The 13474-nt window shown below is 52.4% G+C and overlaps 1 protein-coding gene across 9 annotated transcripts in view; it reads left to right on the top strand.

Moving 5' to 3' along the window:
- Positions 1 to 13474, top strand: part of SHANK3 (SH3 and multiple ankyrin repeat domains 3) — a 455788-nt gene that overhangs the window by 62595 nt on the left and 379719 nt on the right. For all 9 annotated transcript variants that reach the window (XR_014223665.1, XR_014223666.1, XM_082238697.1 and 6 more), the window contains exon 2: positions 2907 to 3421. Coding sequence is in view for 7 of the 9 variants with exons in the window: in XM_082238697.1 (XP_082094823.1) it covers positions 3020 to 3421 (402 nt within the window). In the remaining 2 variants the exon portion in view is untranslated. The remainder of the gene's footprint in view (positions 1 to 2906; positions 3422 to 13474) is intronic.

The raw sequence follows: 13474 nt of genomic DNA, 5'->3' as shown, positions 1-13474 counted from the left end.
ATTAGTTTTTTGGATGGTTTTTCTTGTTGAGTATGTATTAGGAGTTACTGTCGTAAGCCACTCTGGGATTGATTTTAATAAAGAGCGGGCTAAAAGTCCTCAAATGAATGAATGAAATGAAACGAGCACTTTGAATTGGGGCCGGAGGCTAATTGGCAGCCAGTGCAGTTGGGCCAGGATCGGTGCAATATGCTCAAACTGTCTTGCCCCGCCGAGCAACCTGGCTGCTGAATTCTGCACCAGCTGAAGTTTCTGAACAGACTTCAGAGGCAGCCCTACATAGAGCAGTGCTGCAAGCCCAGGGGGGCTGGCCCTACTGGCAATCTGGGCTCAGCACCCCCCTCCCTCTCTTCTTGCTCTCGCTCTTGGGCCTTTCTTCTGGGGATATTTTTGCCACCTCTCTTGTGCTTGTTCCTGCCTTCTTTGATGTCCTCCTGAGCCGAAGAGCCTTTAGAAGGCAGAGCTTTCGATTGTGAGTCATTCTTCCCTTCTGTGCCCCAACTTTCTCTCTGGCCTTCCTTGCTCCCCCAACCCGCTCGCTTGGCCCAGTACTGCCACGAAGTCTTTTGCTGTTGCAGCTGGTGGTTGAAGCTCTTCCACGCTGCGCCTGAGAGCCGCGGAAATGAATGCGAGCAGGATTGCAGCGTCTGCAGGAAGGCAAAGCGGCAGAAACAAAAGGGGAGAATCTCCTTAGTTGCTAGCTATTGAAAATCTAGGCCTTTTCACTCCCATCTCCGCACTCTGCGTCTTTTCAGATGTTTCTCAGAGGCAAACCTGGCTTTGGAAGAAGTCTCCACAGGGGGCCTCGGCCAGTCTGGGCTCTTTGACAGCTGCACCTAGGCGAGGCAAACACTCATTTGTCACATTCACACTTTGCACTTTTGGGTGCGCTCTTGCAGGGCTGGAGATCATAAGATCCGTGAAGAGACACTTCAGCTCATAAACAGCTCCTCCCAATAGAGTGGATATGTTAATATTTGTGCCCAGTCATTAGGTAGCCTTGTGATATAATCCACCAGTAAATTTGGATGCTGGTGCCGGAAACATTGCCAAAGAAAATAAGGGTTTTTTGCTAGATGTGCAGCCGGATCCAGTGTGCTTACTCTGAGGAAAGGTCTATTCTCACCTGGGCAAATGTGTACTGTGAGCAGTAGGGTTGCAGCCTTAGATCTCAGCAAGCCAGCAACTCAGGTTTAGCAAAGTTAATTTTTTTAAAAAATTGGCAATATTTCAGAGCCTGAATCAAACGGTTTTAGACTGCTGAGGCATTAGCCCTGCCTGAATTTGCTTCAGACATTTGGATTTGATGAGTTGTTTTAGAAAGTATGGAACTTAGCCCTTGTTTTTGAATTTAAAGGCAGTAAGTATCTGCTTGCAATACTTGCACCACGTTCGTTGTGAAACCCCTGATTGCCAAGAACTGGTCATGCTGGGAGGCTGCCGGGTGGGAATTATAATCAGAAGGCCATGTTTTGCAAGCTCATCCACACTTAACTTTTGCCCTGCTCTTTCCAGGCACAGGCCTGTGCTTTAAAATGCCACATCCAATCTGATTTTCTTTCCCTTTTGCTCTGTTGCTTTCCCCTTGGGAACCTGCTCTTTGATGCCAAACCAGACCAAAGACCAATGCAGGCTGCCATTCAGTGGGGGGGGGGGAGTGGATGGAAGGGCCATGGGTTGAGGAGGAGAGCATACCCAAAGGAAAGGTGTGTGGAGCCGTGTGGAGCCCTCACTCGATCTGTGCATTGGCGCAGTTGGCCTGAGGGAGCTGAACCTCAAGAGGCATGACTGGAAAGAGGCAATGGAGATGGGGGGGACGGACTCATACATGGGCCTGGGGGAGCAGTGTATCTACAGGGATCATCCAGACATACCAGGATTCTTTATGACTCCTGGTTTCACATCTCCCTGATTCTAGGTGAGTTGGGGCTGACTCTGGTGACAAGTTCCTCTGTGCACTCTGCACTTGCTCAGCGGAACTCTTGTCCTGAGCATTGTCTCCTGCCTTTGGGTACCCCGCCTTCTGAAAAGCAGCTTTTGTCCTTTTGCTGCAAAACTGTGGCCCCACAGGTGTGTGCCCCAGGCCCCCTTGCAGTGTTGCAGAGCATGATGGGGGCGCAGCTCTCAATGAACTTGCCTCTTGCACTCCCAGAATCCTTCGTGATGTTGCAAAGGATTCCAGGAAACGCCTCTTCACTTGCACGCTGCTTCCTCAGGGGCTGGGGGAGCGTGTATAAGCTTTGCTTGCTAAATCAGGTGATTCTCTGACACGGAGGGATTCTTTTGTCCCGGGGCCTTCCTTTTCTGCGGACAATTTCCCATTTCCCAAGTTCATCAGTAGCAGCGAAGGGGTGCCAATTGCCGGCGCAGCATTAGGGCGGCATGGCAGCCTCCAAGTCGTGAGCTTCCTTTTTTTTTTTTTTTTTTTTTTTTTGCTAAACACCGTGCTAGTGAAACGCACATGCTCGACTGGGCGGCTTTCTCGGGCACCAGGAAATCTCCCCGACGACGCAAATTGCCCAATGCAGTTCAGAAATTCCCAGAAAGTCCACATCGCAGCTTTGGCAGGGATGGGAACAATTGCTGGCAGGGTTTTAATGTGTATATATCTGTTCTTTCTCTCTTCCCCACCCCACTCCCGTTTCTCTCTCTTTCCCCCCCACGCGGTGCAATCATTCCCCACACTACCCCTGCCCCTCTCTTTTTTGCCCTGCCCTGGCATGGGGCGTTGTGGCCCCCTTCTCCCCTTGTGGCCCTTACCTGTGCGCACATTTCTCTGTGCTTCGGCCACCCTGCTTGCCCTGCTGCCCGGTGCCTCCTTTCCCTTGCCCCCTTCCTGATGCCCCATGGCTCCCCGCTGCTGCCGCCCTTCCTGCCTCCAACCCACCTGTGTGCTTGCGCCCCAGGAGTGTGATGTGCTTTCCTTAGTTTCCCTGCCTACTCTCTGTGCTCTCACCCTCGCCCACTCTCACGCACGCTCGCCGCCGCCGCCGCCGCACACTCCTCTGGCGCACAGAGCATGCCTCTCAGTCCAGCGAGCAGCAAACATGAGACTCCGGAGCAGCAGCAGCAGCAGCAGCAGCAGGAGAAAGCAGAGCAGCAGCATCAGGAAGAGGAGGAGGAGGAGGACGACGAGGACGACGAGGAGCAGCGGCGGCAGCAGCAGCAGCAGCAGCAGCAGCAGCATCCTCCTCCTGCGCTCCAGCACCACCAGCTCTGCGTTGTCAACGGCGATCCCGGGGAGAGCAGCGCGGCGGAAGGCAGCCTCAAGGAGGAGACCCTGTATGATACCATCAAGCCCCCCGCCACCGCCGGCCCCGGCCCTTGCTCCGACAAGCTGGCATCACCGCCCGGGCGGATGGACGAGCCGGCGCCCAATGCCCTTGTCGTGCGCATCGGGATCCCAGACCTCCAGCAAACGGTGAGTGCTCCTCGCTCTGCCCGCCTTGCGCGCCTCGGACCGGGGAGGGAGGCTGCAGGCTCGGCCGCCGGCCTGGTCCCCGCACGCCGGAGGGACACCCGGGGCTGGCGGTGGGGTGGGGGGCAGACCCGCCGGAGGCCCCAGAGATGCGCGAGTTCCCCGGGATGGGGCAGCGAGAGCCGCCTCCGCCTCCTGCTCGCCTTCCGCTGCCTGTGGAATGGCTGGCGAAACTTTTACGGCAACTGCAGTCTCACGAGGGGGGTGTGGGATGGAGAGGGGGGTGGGGAGGTGACCAGCCCCACTGGGAATTCCCTGCTCTCCTGGCAGGCGGCATCCTCCGCCTCCGAGATGCCCCTTTCTCCAGGCAGGAGGGTGCTCCGCAGCCTGGGCGAGGGGGTGCCCCCACCCGGGTTTTGGTTCCAGTGATGGAATGGGCGGGCGGGTGGGGGCTGGGGTGGGGAGCAGGAGAGAGAGCGGAGCGTTTCCTGGAGGATCGGCTTGCATCTGAGCGGCACGGAGAGATAGAGATAGAGGCTGGGGCCATATTGGAAGCCCCCCCCCCTCCCAGTCCAAGCAGGATGAGGCTCAGGGCGGAGCAGGAAAGGGCCCCTGCGCTTTTGCTCTCCCAAGGGGCCAACAGCCACCCGCTTCTGCCCCAACCAGCTGAGGGAGAATGTGGATGGCTGGGCAGAGGGTGCCCAGCTGCCCAGCTGCCCTGAGAGGAGTTCTTGAAAGGGGGGGGGAGATAAGGAATGGGGGGGGGGTTGGCTGTCCCACTCCAGAGCTGGGGGTGTTCATGCTTTTTGTGTGGCTGGACTTCTACAACTGTTTCTGAGCATTTTGAAGAAGGGACAGTTTGCCTGTCCTAGCAAACTGAAGAGGGTGTATTTGTGGCCCTGAGAAGCGGGGCTGTGTCTTCTTCTCTTTTTTTTTGGGGGGGGGTGTCCATCCTTCTATGCTGCTGATGAGGGGTGTGCTTTCTGCGGGGCCAAGCTTCCAAGGGTCTGGCAGCTTCTCTGCTGATCCTGTGGGGTGTTTCTGTTGGATGGTTGGGGGCTTAGAGGGAGCGCCTTCTCTTCTTCTGTGAGGCTTTGGGCTATCCTCCCCACACCCCACCCCGGCTCTGGCCACATCTATTCTGTGGGGACTGTGCCAGATCTATGGGGTGGGGAATGTGTGTGTGTGCCCTTTGAGGCGAATTGCCTGTCCTGTGCAGATTTCGGACCCACTGAAGATCCGTGGGGCTGCCCTATTGGTGGTGTTGGTGTGATATGAAGGCAGAGGGGTCTCTGCATGTGCCTCCTCTCAGCCTCCTGTGATCTTGAGACCCCTGATTTGTGGGGGGCTCTACAGGTCCCCGCACAAGGACCCGAACCTCCCAGTCCCTGGTTCTTGACAGCCTTCTCTCCTCCCAGGTGCTGATGGGTGAAGTGGGGGGGGGGGACACACACACGGCTCAGCCCCCTCTGCTTCATGGGTGGGTGATGGTGGGGGTGAATTTCTCTTTGCACCATCTGGGTGGGAATGCAGAGGTCTTGCAGAGCAGCCCCAGGGCTGAGACGGGCAGTGATGGGGAAGGAGAATGTTTGGGGTGGGGGATGTATGCTGATCTTGGTTGTGGGGGGTGGGGTGGGGGTAGGAGCTGCCTGAGGCTCCCTTTGGCTGACCCAGAGAGGAGAGCCTGCCCCCCACCCCCTTTGCTTGGCTTCCTTACAAAGCTGCTCTCAACAGGGTTGGGGAGAAAACCGGCAGCAGTACAAACCATCAGGTGGGCTTCCTAAAACTCACCTGGTAGAGGCAGCAAAGGAAAGGAGCCTGGAAATGAAGGGAGGGCTGTGGTTTTGCTGCACAGCCTGATGCAAGAGCAGAGAAGAGGGTTTTTGGGGAGGTGGGGTGAAAGGACCAAGGGCTCTTCCTGTGATGCTGGGGGGGGGCTCCACTCTGCCGCCAGCCAGCCCCTCCTCAATCCCCTCCTGCTCAGCAAAGCTCTTCCTGCTTCTTTCACATGCCTATCCCTTCCCACCCCCCACCCCCACTCAAAACTGCCCCCCCAGCTGGTTAGCTGCCTCTGCTAGGAAGCAGAATGCGAATTCCTGGCTCAGAGTTCTCCTGAGGGTGGAAATAAGAGAGGGGGGATATCTGTTTGGGGTGGCGTTGCCTTTGGGTGCTGTGAATTTGGGTGCCGTGAATTTGGGTGAAGGCAGGGATTCTTACGAGGGGTTCTTTGTTGCTGCTCAGCTGCCGTGGGGACTCTCTACCACTTGGAGGCTCTCCAAAGTCTCATCTTGAGCATAGTTTGGAAAAGTTATTATGATCCCTTCTTCCTGGAACAAACATGGGGTGGTGAGGTTTTGGCAAAAGTCTAATTGGCTGAGGATGGCTTCGAAATGGCAGCCATCCAAGGAATGTGGCAAATATCTCCCCCTTTTTTTTAAATCAGAAAGTGGCATTATGAGTGAGTTCGGGATCAAAAACAGCATTTGCACCCTGCTTTTCTTGTGTCCGTTTTATGATATTCTAGCAGGGAACCAGGCAGAGGGCCTTCTTGGTGGTGGCGCCCTCCCATTAGATGTCAAGGAAATAAAGAACTATCTGACTTTTAGAAGTCATCTGAAGGCAGCCCTGTTTAGGGAAGTTTTTAATGTTTGATGTGTTTATCGTGTTTTTAATATTCTATTGAAAGCCGCTCAAAGTGGCAGGGGAAACCAGATGGGTGGGGTATAAATAATAAATTATCACCATCATCATCACAACAGCCTTCCCAGGTAGGCCAGAAGTTTTTATTAGTGCCATTTTTGACCCTCTCCCTCTCTAAAGCCCACAATGCCCTAGAGTCCCCTTTCAGAGGGTGATTGGGGCAGGGAAGAAAGAGATGCTGAAACAGCACAGTTTTTAAAGCAGAGGTTGGGTGGCCATCTGTCATGGAAGCATTTGTTGAGATTCCTGCATTGCAGGGGGTTGGGCTGGATGACCCTCAGGGTTCCCTTCCAACTGTACAATTCCATGATTCTAGGTGGGGAAGGAGACATTGTCAGCAATGAAGGCAAGACAGACCTGTTCAGTGCTAACTCTGGAGCCCCTCAGGCCATGGGCACTCTCCAAATAAATTACAGTCATACCTCATGTTACGTTTGCTTCCTGTTACGTTCTTTCAGGTTATGTCTCACAGTGAACCAGAAGTACCAGAAAGGGTTAGTTCTGGGTTTTGCCGCTCGCACATGCACAGAAGCGCTAAATCATGCTCCGTGCATGCGCACAAGCGCCAAATCGCGCCACGCACCTGCGCAGATACAGCGCTTCAGGTTGCGTTCTTTTCATGTTGCGAACGGGCCTCTGGAACGGATCCCGTTCACAACCAGAGGTACCACTGTATGAATCTCTCTTCAGGGCAAGGAAGCATGAAGGAATGTGTCGAGCACAGCAGTGTGGAATTGGCCATTTGGCTGCCTTTGCCACCGAGCTGTGGTGTGTGCACTGTCTGTGATAAGCAGAGAAGAACTGGGATGTTTGGCTCAAGGGGGAGAGGTTTGGCCAATTGGGAGGTGTGAGCAGGACGCTCAGTCCTCAGAAGGACAGAGCTGGTCACTGAGGGAGGTGCTGCTGGCTCTGCCATGGCTCCCCTGTGGCTCTCCGGCTGCTGCTGGACTCTAGCTCCCACTCAGGACTGCTGGGAGTTGTAGTCCAACAATGTCTGGAGTGTAACAGGTTCCCCGTCCCTGAGTGGGAAGATACAACCCAGTGGGCTTGGAGGATGAGGGGAATTTTGATCAATTTGCCATCAAAACCGGCTATTGGTGCAGGTGGGAAGTCTGGGCACAGCTTTGGTGTTCCTGTTGGAGGTGGTGGTTGGAATCGTCCCTGCAAACTGCCCAATCACGGAAATAAATTCCCTGTTTGCTGCAGGGAGGAAGCAACCAAGCAAAGCATGGGTGAGAGAGGGGCAGTGCCAGCGGGGCTTGGCTATGTCTTGCTTTCATGGGATGGCCGCCTTCTCTGCCCTACAGCTTCAACTTGAGCAAAGCCCTTAAGCTTAGCAGTGAAAGCAGAGGGGGGTGCCACAGAGACAGCACTGGAAAAGGGGAGCAGGAAGAGAGGAGGGCGCCTCAAAGTGTAATTGACTTTCTCCCGACAAGTGCTAGCTGGCCTTCTGCTGCGGATCTGGAGGTCATTTCGGTCTGTGCCCCAGAGCCTCCCTTCTATGGGGTTAAGTTTCTACTTTGTACCCCCATCAACTCCAAGTAGGAGTCGGAGAAACGCCTGCCTGAAATCCTGGCGAGCCACGGCTGCCAGTCAGTGAGGACATTTTCTTCTTCTTGTTGTTGTTATTTAGTCGTTTAGTCGTGTCCGCCTCTTCGTGACCCCCTGGACCAGAGCACGCCAGGCCCTCCTGTCTTCCACTGCCTCCCGCAATTTGGTCAGACTCATGCTGGTAGCTTCGAGAACACTGTCCCACCATCTCATTCTCTGTCATCCCCTTCTCCTTGTGCCCTCCATCTTTCCCAACATCAGGGTCTTTTCCAGGGAGTCTTCTCTTCTCATGGGGTGGCTAAACTGATCTCAATTGACCAATGGGGCCTGGCTTGGGATAAACCAGCTTCTTACATTCCTTTTTTCAAAAAGATAATTTTTATTGATTTTCCAATAAAAAACATCCAATTAATATATCCAATCATAATACTCCAATTAAAATAAAAAAGACCAAATTATAGTCCAAATTATAATTATTAATTTTTCAGAGCTCCCCACGGTCTGGATCTCTGAAGCATATCTCCACATGTCAGTCCTGCCTCTCCTCGTTGTTTCCATATTTTCCACATCTCGATTTTGACGCTTTATAATTCTCCATCCCTGAGTCCACAATTCTCAATCATCCGCTTCTTACATTCCTGAGACTGGACATGTTGCGCATGTTTGCGCATGTTTGGGGGCTGAGGCTCTGCAGCTTCTTGGATCCTGCAGTGCGCTGCCCTCCCCTCAATGTGGAAGCAGGTGTGTGTGTGTGTCAAGTGATTTGATCTAGAATCATAGAATCATAAAATCCTAGAAGAGTTGGAAGAGACCACAAGGGCCATCGAGTCCAACCCCCTGCCAAGCAGGAAACACCATCCGAGCACTCCTGACATATGGTTGTCAAGCCTCTGCTTAAAGACCTCCAAAGTAGGAGACTCCACCACACTCCTTGGCAGCAAATTCCACTGTCAAACAGCTCTTACTGTCAGGAAGTTCTTCCTAATGTTTAGGTGGAATCTTCTTTCTTGTAGATTGGATCCATTGCTCCGTGTCCGCTTCTCTGGAGCAGCAGAAAACAACCTTTCTCCCTCCTCTATGTGACATCCTTTTATATATTTGAACATGGCTATCATATCACCCCTTAACCTCCTCTTCTCCAGGCTAAACATGCCCAGCTCCCTTAGCCGTTCCTCATAAGGCATCGTTTCCAGGCCTTTGACCATTTTGGTTGCCCTCCTCTGGACACGTTCCAGTTTGTCAGTGTCCTTCTTGAATTGTGGTGCCCAGAACTGGACACAGTCCTCCAGGTGAGGTCTGACCAGAGCAGAATACAGTGGCACTATTACTTCCTTTGATCTAGATGCTATACTCCTATTGATGCAGCCCAGAATTGCATTGGCTTTTTTAGCTGCCGCGTCACACTGTTGGCTCATGTCAAGTTTGTGGTCAACCAAGACTCCTAGATCCTTTTCACATGTACTGCTCTCAAGCCAGGTATGCAGGCCAGTGGGCATCTCTGGGGCTCCTTGGGGATGCTTGCAGAGCTGGGGCAGTGCCTGCCTGCTCTTCCAGTTACAGGGGCTTCTGTTGGCTGGGGGTTATTTCCTGCTTCACCCACCTTTGCCGCTGGTGGGGGGCAACTGGCGCCAGCAGCTCCTCGGTTCACAGGGAGCTGGGTGTGCTGAACTGGGAGCCCAGCAGGAAGCTGTGCCAGATGTTTAGCATGCATGCAAGACTGCTGGGTGACATCAGGGAGGGGCGGGAGCTGTGTGCCCCGATGCTCCCAGCTGTGTTTCTGCAACTGGGGGGGGGGCTTCTGTCAGTACAGCGCAACATTGCCGACTTGGAGGGGGAATGGCACCCCCCACCCTCAGCAGAAACGGCTTGGAGCTGTGGGGTCCTAGCAGCCACGTTGGAGCGACTCCTGTGCAGGCAAGGCCTCCAGAGCATTATCCCCCAAGCTGGTGCCTTCCAGCTGTTTGGGACTACAGCTCCCATCAGCCCCAGGCAAGCTGATGGGAGTTGTAGTCCAAAACTTCTGGAGAGTAGCAGGTTGGGTAAATTTGCCGTGTGGTGTCCAGGGCTGGCACTGTTCTGGCCCTTGCTTTGATTTGTGTGCCTGAGATAGCTGGAAGAGATTTGCGCTTGCTTATGGTATAGTTGATGGGCATTGCCCAGGTCACGAGTAGTTGCCTAATTTTTTTGGTGGGGGTGGTGGAAGGAGAAGGGTTTGCTCATCGGTTCAGATTGGCCAGTGACCTCAAGTGTTTTTTGTTTTCTTTTTAAAAAAAATCTTTATGAATTTATAAAAGTACAAAATACAGAACTGAAGAATAAAAGGAAAAAGTGAAAGAAAAGAAATAAAAAAGGAGAGAGAGAGAAAATAGATCCATTCCATCAATCCATAATTCCATTCCATCGACTTCCCTTCCATCCTTCCACAGCTTCTCAAAGTTTCCCATTCCTGCTGCACATTCTATTTTTTCCCTAACTATTTAAACATTCAAATTATTCTCATTATAAACTATAAATTCTTAGCTTACGCCAAACCGACTAAAGTTCTAACATTTCTGCAATGGTTTTTTTAGGTAGTCTACAAACGCCTGCCATTCCTCTTTAAAACTTTTCTCTTCTTGCTCTTTAATTTTGCTGGCTAAGCTTGCTCATTCTGCATCTTCCATTAATTCCATCTGCCACTCCTCCTTGGTAGGGACTGTCTCCTCTCTCCATCTTTGTGCATATGGGATTCTCGCCATAAATGGCCTCGGCCCAGTATACCTGAAGGAGAGTCTCCACCCCCATCGTCCATCCCGGACACCCCAACTCTGAGAGTCTTCTGGAGGTTCCCTCATTGTGAGAAGTAAGGTTACGGGGAACCAGGCACAGGGCCTTCTTGGTGGTGGCTCCCTCCCTGTGGAACGCCCTCCCACCAGATGTCAAGGAAATAAACAACTATCTGACTTTTAGAAGACATCTGAAGGCAGCCCTGTTTAGGGAAGTTTTTAATGTTTGATGTACAGTGGTACTTTGGGTTACAGACGCTTCAGGTTACAGACTCTGCTAACCCAGAAATAGTACATTGGGTTAAGAACTTTGCTTCAGGATGAGAACAGAAATTGCGCTGCGGCAGCAGCAGGAGGCCCCATTAGCTAAAGTGGTGCTTCAGGTTAAGAACAGTTTCAGGTTAAGAACGGACCTCCGGAATGAATTAAATTCTTAAGCAGAGGTACCACTGTATCGTGTTTTAAATATTCTATTGGGAGCCGCCCAGAGTGGATGGGGCAGGGTATAAATAATAAATTATTATTATTATATGGACTCTCCCTCACTGGAAGTTTTAAAGTAGAATTTGGATGGCCAAGAATTCTTGAGCCGTGATTCCTGCACTGCAGGGGACTGGACTAGATGACATCTGAAGGCAGCCCTGTTTAGGGAAGTTTTTAATATTTAATGCTGTATTGTTTTTAACACTTGATTGGGAGCCGCCCAGAGTGGCTGGGGAAACTCAGCCAGATGGGCGGGGTATAAATAATAATATATTATTATTATTATTATTATTATTATTATTATTATTATTATTACTACTATGACTTTAAGGGCCCATATCAACTCTAGAATCCTACGATTCTGTGATTGGCTCTGGGCTAGTTCTTGCCGTGTGTTTCCCAATGTTCTTTAGCAGCTGTGCTGTGCAAGTTGTTGTCAGTTTCAGAGTGGTAAAGGTAAAGGGACCCCTGACCATTAGGTCCAATTGTGGCTGACTCTGGGGTTGCGACGCTCATCTCGCTTTATTGGCCGAGGGAGCCGGCGTACAGCTTCCGGGTCATGTGGCCAGCATGACTAAGCCGCTTCTGGCGAACCAGAGCAGCGCACGGAAATGCCGTTTACCTTCCTGCTGGAGTGGTACCGATTTATCTACTTGCGCTTTGACGTGCTTTCGAACTGCTAGGTTGGCAGGAGCAGGGACCAAGCAATGGGAGCTCACCCCGTCGCGGGGATTCGAACCACCAACCTTCTGATCAGCAAGTCCAAGGCTCTGTGGTTTAACCCACAGCACCACCTGCGCCCCTTTTGGAGTGGTGGTTGTACATTTCAGCCATTGCACACCCAGAGGTGATGTTGCAGAGTATAGGAAGGGAGGTCTGGGGGGGTGTTTGCTCCACCGCCCCCCCAGCCCCTCCAGGGCCATCACTGGCATCCTGATAAGAGCCGAGTGAGTACAAGGGCGTCTGTCTAGGAACACTGAATGTAGGTCATGCCGAAGGAAGGCAGCCTGGATCCTGGAAAGCGGCAAGCAAGGTAGAAATGGAGAGAAGGAGGAGGATCGGGCTGGATATCAGGGGAGGTTTTTAATCAGCCCAGAGCATCACCATTGAAAGGGCTCCGGTTGTGGAGGCAAAGAGCTTGGTCCCTGCCAGGAAGGAGGTTCATCAAGCAAGGTGCCCCAGAGTCATGGGGAGGGTGGGTGGAGATTCGTGACCGAGCTGGATGTGAACCAGGGGCTCCTCAAGCAAGACCCCTCTTTTGGGAAACACTTTGAATCACAGCTGTGGGTGCTGCCGCCCATTCGGATTGGGACCGCTGCACTGGGGGAGGGTGATGATGAAAACCCACACCAGGGGCAGAACTGGGTTTTATTTCACTAGGGTCAAAGACCCAGTCTGGGACACGCACACACCCTTGCGTGTTTGCATACACACACACACACACACACACAGGCAGGCAGGCTGGCAGCCTGAATGGAGCTCCTCTGGAGGCTTCACCTGGCTAGCCCCTCCCCACCTATGGTTCTGCCCTCCCCACATCATTTTCTTAATTAAAAGTCTTTCCACCCCCACCCCCCAAATCTATTGCATTTGCCCCATGGGTACCTAAATGGGACCTGTATCTTTTTGCCCCATGGGCAATTATCAGCTTTTGGGCAGGGGGGGAATTTTGCTTGTTTCAGGGAAAGGGTTAAGAGTCCCATCGCCATGGTTCCCATGGAAACAACCCCCCTGCTATTAACACTTTTAAAGGGGAAACATCCCATTTGCCCAGCTGCTTCCCCCTGGGAAAACCCATCTCTAGTGCCGAATTGGAGCAAAGATCCATCCGGGTTTCTTTGGGTTGATGTTTGTCTCATGCATAGAAAGCAAGAGAGAAGTGGAAAACCACTTGTACCCCTGCTTTTCAGACATGGCGCAAGGGGAAGTGTGCATGAGCCCTCAGAGGCGACATGATAGAGGTTTATAAAATGACGCTTTGCAGGAGAAAGGGGAGAGAGGAAAGTTCTGCTCCCCTTCTCATATCACTGGAACCAATGGCCATCCAATGAAGCCCAGATAAAAGAAAGGACTTGTTCAGGCAGCACATAGTTCAACTGTGGAACTCCCTGCCACAGGAGGCAGTGATGGGCATCAACTTGGATGGCTTTAAAAGAGGGTTAGTCAGATGCATGAAGGAAGAGATTATCAGTGGCTGCTAGATATGATGGTACTCTATGTTCTACCTCCACTGTTGGAGGCGGGTGCCATGCCTTCATTGCACGGGGGTGGACTGGATGACCCTTGGGGTCCCTTCCAACTCTAGAGTTCTATGATTCTAATTGCCAGTTGTTAGAAGTCCAGCAGGGAGTGCTGTTGCTTTCATGTTTCTTGGGGGCTTCCTGTTGGGTCATCTGGCTGGCCACGGTGAGAACGGGTGCAGGATTAGACGGGTCCGCTTTGGCCTGATCCAGCTGCCTCCAGGCTCCTCTTAGCTTCTCAGAAACATTAGGAACAGACAGAATGAGAACAACATTTTCTCTCTGAGCTAGTTTCAGATAGGGCGACAGCTGGACCC

This window comes from Podarcis vaucheri (genome assembly GCF_965113315.1).
Source record: "Podarcis vaucheri genome assembly, chromosome: 10".
Taxonomy (NCBI): domain Eukaryota; kingdom Metazoa; phylum Chordata; class Lepidosauria; order Squamata; family Lacertidae; genus Podarcis; species Podarcis vaucheri.
Note: the sequence above shows the minus strand (reverse complement) of the source record. Positions and strands in the feature narration are given on the sequence as shown.